This window comes from Hippocampus comes, unplaced genomic scaffold (assembly GCF_001891065.2).
Source record: "Hippocampus comes isolate QL1 unplaced genomic scaffold, H_comes_QL1_v1.1 scaffold158, whole genome shotgun sequence".
Taxonomy (NCBI): domain Eukaryota; kingdom Metazoa; phylum Chordata; class Actinopteri; order Syngnathiformes; family Syngnathidae; genus Hippocampus; species Hippocampus comes.
The window spans coordinates 641,444-651,007 of NW_017805548.1; the positions used below are offsets into that span (position 1 = coordinate 641,444).

The 9,564-nt window shown below is 43.7% G+C and overlaps 1 protein-coding gene across 3 annotated transcripts in view; it reads right to left on the minus strand.

Annotated features, from left to right (window-relative positions):
* The window catches only part of LOC109521738 (ras and Rab interactor 2), a 42,580-nt gene that overhangs the window by 1,705 nt on the left and 31,311 nt on the right, over positions 1-9,564 (minus strand). For 2 of the 3 annotated variants that reach the window (XM_019879778.1, XM_019879777.1), the window contains 5 exons: positions 6,709-8,085; positions 4,067-4,149; positions 2,549-2,774; positions 2,196-2,327; positions 1,431-1,594 (listed from right to left, as the gene is read on the minus strand). In XM_019879778.1, the coding sequence (XP_019735337.1) occupies positions 1,431-1,594; positions 2,196-2,327; positions 2,549-2,774; positions 4,067-4,149; positions 6,709-8,085 (1,982 nt within the window). Of the gene's footprint in view, positions 1-1,403; positions 1,595-2,195; positions 2,328-2,548; positions 2,775-4,066; positions 4,150-6,708; positions 8,086-9,564 lie in introns of all 3 variants that reach the window. The other variant, XM_019879779.1, reaches the window with a different exon arrangement.

Consider the following 9,564-nt stretch of genomic DNA (forward strand, 5'->3'; position numbering starts at 1 on the left):
CGAACATGTACGCAAGCGCGTCTTTTGATTTCAACCAATCAGCGCCGACGCAAATGACGTCACACACGACAACAGCTAAGCTAAGTTAGCCGAGACGACACTCGTAGTCGGACGGACACGATTTTCTGCCAATCTGTGTTTTTCCCTTTTTGGCCAAATATATTTTTTACGACAACTGTCTTGTTGACGGCGTCTTTTATTCGTTCCACTGGGGTTTAGCAGGTGTGTTTATAAAGAGACGAAAATTGTTTGGGGACTATCCCCCACGTTCAAGTTGAGATGGTATAACCCGAGAGGCAAAATGACCCTTGCTACTGTTGTTGCGAGTTGCCATTCGTTCTACTAAACCATGAGTCAAACGCCATCATGCCTTCTGTCATTATTACACAAACAAAAATCTCTTTACTGTTACTAGTGTTAGTGCCTCAATATGGCTAAGCTCGTGAAAGCAATACAACGAACTCAAACGCGTCTTCGTTCAATGTTGTCAACTAATATCCGGATTATGCAAATTTTCCTCAATTCTCCGGAGAAATTTTCATAAAAATTCGAAAAACCCGGAATTCCGGGAAAAGCCGGAGGACTTTCATCTCTGAGTGTAAGTAATTTTAAATACATGAGCCAAGATGCCCTTTTTTTACTGTGACTGAAAAAGTATTTGCAGCTTTGCTGATTTCTGATTTTTTTTTTTGTCAGCGTATTTTCCAACCGATGGAAATGGAAAATGCAGTGCTTAAATGAATATATTTATGAACAAGGAAAAAAAATTGCAGACCCATCTGGTCATATGTGGAAAAGTCATTACCTCGCTGAACCTAATAACTGGCTTCTTCACGTTGCTATGGAGGAATTTTGGCACATTATTCTTGTCAGAATTGTTCGAGCCAATTAAAGGTCACACTACGGGACCTCAACTGTATTTGTTTTTTTGCGTTAGATATTGAATTTTTTTTTGGTATGTTTGTGCTGATGGCCGGACATTCATCGTTTTCTATGAGAGAGCAGCACAATTCATTGTTTCATTCATCACAGCAATCGCAGTCGTGCAGGTCCTGAAGAATAAAGCCGCCCCCAGACCGTCACACGTTCGATACCTTCGCAGGCATTCGCCGCTCAATGAGATACCACCCTGTCATGATTCCTACAGAGTTCACCTGATTTGGATGTAAACACCCTCAAGCTCAGTTCTTCACCTCAAACAAATCCAAATGGTTTCATTTGAAATCAACTGTGGTGTTATACAGAGCTGGAATACTGAAAAATGGTGTCCTTGTCCTGATATTTATGGACCTGCCTATATCTAATGGGCAGGTGGGCCACTACTTTTGTCCATGTATTTTTTTTACAGATTGCATCATTCAAAGAGCAGAAATTAGGATGTATTTGAAATTGGTACAACTCACAGCCTGGGATCAGGTCAGGTGTGCTACCTGAAAGTCGTCCACTGTGGGTGCCGAACGCTGAGCAGTGCGACGGCGGTGCCACTGATGTAAAGTGTTTCTGGCCTCAGAGCTCAGCACCCTTGCTGCTTGCTCCTCCTGAAAATTCTTGATGAGGGCCATCGCCCCATAGGCACTTGTTAGGTAGTATCCTCCTAGGATCAAAGAGATTGAAAATATAAACTTTGTATGAAAGACTGGGAACGATGGCATCATTAAGGTGTGGTTTTGATTGACAGATTACCGGATTATTGTAATTCAGTGTTACGAGTAAAGCACTGTCTAATTGATAGGAATCGGTTTCAAATCATCAGAAAATGTTGCATGATAGCCAGGCAGCATTTCTCAGTTGAAAAATGCTCCCAAAGGCACCGCGGATAACAAGGGGCATTCATACCACTGTTATTTCCCAGCTAATTGACTGAAGAAAGGCCGACGGGCTGGCAGACATTCTGAAACCTTTTTCCTCTGAAACTGTTCCAGGCCATTCAAGTCTAAGCGACTGGAATTTCCGCCTTTCTGAGCCCCCAAATGCAGCTGGCTTGGTGAAGCTAACCGGGTGTCATTTCAGATAGACAACCTCAAGAGAGTTTTCAGCGGCAAGAAAGAGTAAAAATCATCAGTGTAGACTTCATGGCAGCCATTATAAGCACAGAATAATTTGATGTTGTCTTGACTGCAAAATAACAATCATATTTAAGACTTCAGAGTCTTCACCTAACCTACCATGCATAAAATAGGAATACAAAGCAGTACCTTCTCCTTGAAGAAGAGATGGATCCAGTAGTTCCATCATGTACTGGATGTCCATGTCCAGCTGAGGCATGTCACACTGCGCTACCACATACGTCAACATGGGCAGGAAGTCATCCGCGCCGTACATCCTCCCTAGAAGGAAGCAGACGTGGAGGTATGTGTGGTGTGAATACAGGTCAGGGAGGGGGCAACAGACTTGGAGGCTGCACATTTACTTTGAAACAAAGCAATACAAATTCCCACAATGTGTTAAAGCTTGAAAAAAAAGACAAACAGGTAGCGACATCATTGTGTAGTCGTCAATTGCCATTATGTTTCTGTGCTCTAATTTATTTTCGGCGAAAACTCTATACCTGAGTTGTCCTGCATGATGGTGTAGATGAGCTTGCACACGCGTAACAGCAGCGACACCTTTTTCTCAGGCGAGTACATCTTCCTCATGTCAAGAAACTTATGTCGAATCTTCTCAATTGCCACAGCGTCAGGCGGTACTGCACCATCCACGCCCAGCTCCTGAGGCCTCTTGGATTTAGCCAAGGCCAAATTCTCTTTCATCTGCTGCCAATCTCCACTGCGAACCTATTAAGAACAAAAAAAAAATAGTAAGTTTAACCTGCTTCTGTTTTACTTCAGACTAAGTTTAGAACATATGAAATGTCACCATTCAGATCCAGAACAACAATTCTATGTATACAAGAAGAACTACATAAAAGAAAGCTCTTACATGACAAAAAGTATCTGCTCCAATTATAATCTGATGGGGGTTCTGACAGCGAGGGTGCGTCCTTTGACATATGAACCCAGCACATCTGATAATTTGAGAGCTCAGAATTGGTCTAAATTTAGGTCTCCTAAGACTAAGTCTAACTTTTGGGATAAGGTAGGTCGCTTGTCAAACGCGATTTTGGTGGATTTGATCGAGGTGCTGGCAGATACGCTCAGCCCCGCACAACATTTGGTGGGTGTCATCGTATTTCATTCCTTACAGTGGGCATTATCATTATCAACATTAGTATAGCTCTGTGGGTGGCACACTACCAATTTGGGATTGGGTGGGACTAGAAAAATGGAGTCGGTGGACAAATCCATGTTGCCAGCAGCTCATCTTGTATTTCATGTCTGTTGCTCCCTTAATGACAATGCTCCCAATACACACTGATCACTGGTTCCCTTTCCACACACAGATGTCTCCACGCGAGATGGGAGTGTGCCGCATTTTGATTGCCGGCAAATGGAGTGAGCTGTGTTCACGGCCACAACAGCCCAAACTGCCCTTTTTGTTCCTGTGCCCGCACATCTGAAACTGTGGTGATCTGGCAATCAAGACTTAATTCATTGCTTGCCCCGCAGCTTGGTTGGTGGTGGCCAAACAGGGTGTTCAACTGCACCTGTGTAATTAAAGCCCCACTACAAATGCCTGAGCTGCCCACAGCAGTTTGCTGCTGAGTTTCCTGCCAGGCTGCCTGATGTGCTGATGCTACTTGACTTTGTCTATTTGCATCAATATATGAAGATTTGTGCCTTTGGTGTCCTAAAACTGCATTGGAGCATAACATACACATTACCAGCACCAGGTTCCCGCACAGATTTACACAACTCGGTATGCCAGACCTGCGCTGGTCATGAGTCCTAAGTGTGTACTTTGTCGCTTACTTTTTATGAAAAGAACATCATGACGACACCATCATGCCAAATTTAATTTGACAGAGAAAGCCTTTTACTGTACTTACATTAGCTGCAAATGTCCCCGCTGTGGCCCTAATAAAGGTTATCTTATTTTACAGTACCCTCCGGTTGAGTTTCCATTTGTCCTTGTCATCGTACTGTGACACTGTGAGAGCATATGTCAGATAGATGATCTGCTCTCTCACCTGGAAATCATGTAAGGCCACGTCGATGAAAGTCTTCAGGGGCTTCAGCACACACTTGTGCATGGCCTTTTCCAGCACATGTTCTGTTGAATATCAAGCATCACACATGTTTAATTTTTTAATTAAAGCACATGCATTCATTTATCAGTATACTAACTCTATGGGGTGAACAGATATACAATTGATTTTGACTGAGAGTGAGCCATTGCATCTCGTGGGGGAGAGGGTAAGGTTTATTTCTGTATCCACAAAGAGCATTTTCTGGAATTCTGCTGACAAAAAGATGGAAAAAAATAGCCATCACACAAATGTTCTTATTGGATGTGCATGTTCTTTATGTCCTTTTGTTGGTGTGGTCCTAACATCGCCTGAAGGAGGATGTTTGTGCTGTATGACTAAGACACTAGTGTCTGCGTCTGTGTGGGCACATGATGACAAAAGTAGCTGTGAATATTTCAACAGCGGCAAATTGAGCCCAATATTAATATTTGAGGTAACTGGAGGCACTGTTTAGGCCTGACATCAGCAACATTCTATTGTGGCTTAGTCACTCGTCATAAAATGACATGTTCAAAAAAAAAAAATGTTAGGACAAAACCAGGTTTGATTCATCAATTTCTCAAAAATTACATGTTTAAGAAATATGAATGCAGCAATGATAAAGCATTGGACAGTCAGTGTTAAGAAAATTAGCACATTTGTGTTACCTATCATGATGACCAGAATGTATTTGATGTATTCTATCAACAGCTATTTTTTCAAAACAAATAACTTTAAAAATAAAATTCTCCAACACTTGTGCTCATAAGTTTAGATACCAGCACAACTGTACTCATATGCCTTGAACTTATTCCACCTTTTGTGATGTTACAATCACCAACATGAATGTATTATGTTGCGATTGTATATACTAGACCAACACAAAGTAGCACATACCTTGTTGTCAAGTCGAACAAAAATGATCAACAGTGTTCAATATTTCAAGTGTATATAAATCTGAAATGTTTGGTGGTAGACCTCCCACCACATTTTTAAGAATACATGAGCAGGGCTGCTGCTCAGGACAACAAGCTATGGCATCCTCTATCTGTGTCAATTCTGTTGTGTGAGTGGGATTGCCTTAAAAAGCTTCGCTCCACTTGTGCTTCTCTTTCTGCATGTTCGGTGGGGTTGGTTTATGACATCAGATAATTAATGGGCTAAGTGTCTGTTTGTACAAATAAAATGGATCACTTCTTTTCGGAACAAAGCTTTGCTGTTATTGTCGACAAAGAACAAGAGTGAATTGAAAAGTCATTCACATATTCATGCATTGCTCTAGTCACATAATGGGCCTCAAGTATGTTTAAGTTAACATATTTTCCAACAAATGTCACCAAGAATTTAGATTTAATTCAATAATGCCTGCCTTTTAAACGACCCTCAGATCTCAGGAATGGGCAGAGAAAAAAAAATGTGGGGTCTAAGAATAGAAGAAGTAAATGGACACATCCCTTTGCCCTCACTGAAACTCAACACGAGCTTTGAAGCACTTCAAATAGTTTTGATTCAGAGGAAGAAGACAAGACTAGGACCGTCACTTTTTCATCAACAAATGATGTCCAGGGTAAAAAGGCTTCACGGTTTTCATTAAGTGGGGTGCAAAACGATTCAAGGACGCTTTGATTTATAAATGAAACAATCCAGTGGGATTACGATTCGATTCGATAGTGTACGGCTCAGTTTGAGAGGGTATGACCAGAACTTAATCACCCTTCACAGCTGAAGCTATTTGCTCTAAAAAGGCCCCCCGTCCAATCGCGCGATACAACACCCAACCAATGCCTTTCTTCAGATGGCCTAAGAGTGTGGTCATGGCAAAAGCGACAAATGTTTTATTTATTTTGTATATCTGTTATTTTGTTGAACAATTGAACTCCATAAATCCAGTACACCTGTTATCAACCATGTGGCCTGGCTACATGTTCTCTCGTTGAAGTGACTTCAAGGAGATGAAAATGATACACTGCAGAAGGCTGGCTGAGCCCCATCCAATGTGGTCACCACGTCCATCTGACAAGTTAAGTTCCTGACGCAGGCGGGAGCCACTCGGACCCGGACAGAAAATTTTGTCTGCTTTAATGGTAACTCCACTTAAATGTTTTCGGCTGTGAGTAGTGGAATTCTGCACCCAAAGTGGCCAATCTGTGGGTATTGCATGAGGTAGGTCCAGCCAGCTGCGTGTCATACTTTCAACCAGAGTATCGGCCTAAAACCCTAAGTTTGTCATCGTTTGCGACACCAAAGATAAATAAAATCAGTAACTGTCCTATTTTTATCCTGCTCGTCTAAAAACTGATATACATATATTTTCAAGTATTTTTATTAGAGTATTTCATCTTCATTTGTGTATTTTTGTCCTTTTCACTCTGCCTCAACTGGGTGGGAGGACGGTGCCAAGTGCCCACTACTGATGAGCCGCCACTGGCTTTTACTTCCTAAATTATACGGTATTATCTCACATCATAGAGAAGCGATACTAAGCGAGTCACCGCCCACACGCTTGCGTCAAAAAAACACGATGCGCAATCCCTTTACAACCACAAATGGTTCTTTTGATGTTACAATGCTTTCAAAGACATCTAATAGAATGAATGCCTTACCAATCACATCTTCAGGGATGAGCGATTCGATCGGAGGGTCCAGCTCAGAGCTTTGGCACAGGTAAGCTTTCATCTGCGTCATGAACTGCCTGAGTGTCTGCAAAAAATCCTCTCCCGATGTGTGGCAACCACGATTCTCCTGAACAAAGCTGATATAGTCCTGAACCAGTGAGCCAAAATATGAACTTTTATCCCGAGACAGCTCAGCTATCTTTTTCACTGTCCGTCTCTCTGGAGTCATCAAAGATGTGAGCATACCGCTGACCTTGCGTAGGCGTCCCTTTAAGGCCCGGGGAAGAATAAATGATCCCCCACTTAGACTCACACCCACCCTGCGACTTCTAGCTTTAAAGGACGGACGCAGACGCATTTCCAAGTCAGCCTCTAGGCCCACACCGTAGTCCTCCTCCACTTCCTCTTCGCCATCCTCGTCATCATCATCATCATCCTCACTCGTGTCCTCTACATTCTCTTGATGGTTAAGATGGCATGACTGGCTGGAGCCCAGGCCCAGGGATAACCCAGGAGACTGTGAATATTCCAATGAATCAGAGGAAGAAGTCGACATGCTCATGTCACTGAGCCGTTGAAGTCTCCTCTTGTTTTGGATTGATGGACTCACGCTGCTGTCCTCCAGTGGAAGATGATCCAGAACGGAAGCGGGGAGCTTGACTCTAGACAAAGCTTGAGCAATGGTCTCATCATCAAGGGCAACGTGGCAGTGGTGGTCCACAACGGGCTTATTCGGTCTTGGAGGTGGTGGGTTTGAAGGCACAGGGATTGGCGATCTTGGTGAACCTTTGAGTGGGCCGCTGTGTTTAGTACCTATTGTCGGTCGAGGCGGGGCCGGGCGCCGGGTGGGGGCAGGCTGTTGTCGTGGGGCCACGGGAATGGCCATTGGCATGCTTTTGGGTCTGGTGGTAAGAGCTGGAACTCCAGGTGGAGGTGGTGCCGGTCGCTTGCGCAGCATCAAGCGAGGTGGGGGAGGACGAGGAGGGGGTTGCGATTTGCGGTTCACTTGAATTTCGTCTGGGTGCTGCTTGCTCTCTTGGCCGCCACTTGTGGGTGTCATAGGCACGTTGTTAGACTCATGTGAAGTTGGATCTTCTGTACAGTGGTGGTGCTGCCGAGTCTGGAAAAACAGTGGGTTGACAAAGCAGAGAGTAGCATTGGAATGCCTTTTGTCACTTCTGGAGGAAGGAGTCCGGTGGCGTAATGTTGGTGGTGCGCTGTCACACTGGGGCCCAGTATAACACTGCTCCGACCCCTGGTCCTCGCCGGTCCTGCTTATCCGTTGGGGGCTGAGAGTTCGGCTTGAAGGTCGACGGGGAGGGTGGGAGGTCGCCCGCTGGCTGGACAGGGCAGAGTCCCAAAAGCCTGTAAAAGAGACAGGAACACATATACTGACTTGCATACAGTAGGGCTAACTCATTCAGCAAACGTTCTGCACACAGATCATCAGAGCAAGAATATCAGCACACAGCCTCATTCTCATGTCTTTCTCACCACTGATTTAAAGGTTGTCTTTCAGGGTTTTGAAGTTATCCCCTGTTAAATGTGTGTTCCCTTCTTTTCGCTGGTGGCCGAGACACGGTGAGTCAGTCTTGTGTCTCTTTGCTCTGATCCAGTTGGTGCGTCATAAAGCCACAGAGAGGGAGTTGCCAATGTTATTCATGGAGTGGGCGGGCACTCAACAAACAACAAAGTGCACACATTTCCAGTTCCTCCATTCCCCTTTCAGCTTTGTACTCTCGTAAATGTTTGAACTGAGTGAGAGTGCCATGCAGTATCATTTCTGGATTATGTATCACTTCTGTGACATGAATGACTGAGCATCAAATATATTGTTATATTCGTACTATATATGTCTCTTAAAAATATGCAGTGTGTAATTTTCTATGACAATGATGTTGTAATGGCCTTGTTGGATCCCAACGCTCTTTCATTGCTCTTTGAAGAGAGCGATTCTTCACTAAGGTTGCAGAAGTCCTTCAAAAATAACTTTGACAAAGGTGAAAAAGAAGAGCAAAAGCTTGTGTGCACCATTTATATATTTTAGTCCTCGTGATGACATGTCGGGAGGCTAAAAAAAGGAAACGTTGACCGTTACATTACTGCACAGCTGCTGTCATTTGTCTGTCCTTCTATGTCTTCAGATTGAGGCCTGTGGCATTCATATGCATTCAAGCAAGTGAAACTACATGTGTTACAGGATTTATATGTTCCTGGATAGTCATTTTTGTATTATAAAAAATCAAATTTACAGTGATTCCTCGCTTATTGCGGTTAATGGGGACCAGAACCCCCCACCCCTCGCGAAATAGGAAAATCTGCGAAGTAGATAACCCCCCGATGGATGTACATGTGTATGAGTATGTATAATATTTATAAGGCCAAATTTAATGGTATACATGCATGTAGAAGTAAATGTTTGTAGTAGTTACCATGCTATATACTAATACATACACTCACCGACCACTTTATTAGGTACACCATGCTAGTAATGGGTTGGACCCCCTTTTGCCTTCAGAACTGCCTCAATTCTTCGTGGCATGGATTCAACAAGGTGCTGGAAGCATTCCTCAGAGAGTTTCGTCCATATTGACATGATGGCATCACACAGTTGGCGCAGATTTGCCGGCTGCACATCCATGATGTGAATCTCCCGTTCCACCACATCCCAAAGATGCTCTATGGGATTGAGATCTGGTGACTGTGGAGGCCAGTTGAGTACAGTTAACTCGTTGTCATGTTCAAGAAACCAGTCTGAGATGATTCCAGCTTTATGACATGGCGTATTATCCTGCTGAAAGTAGCCATCAGAAGTTGGGTACATTGTGGTCATAAAGGGATGGA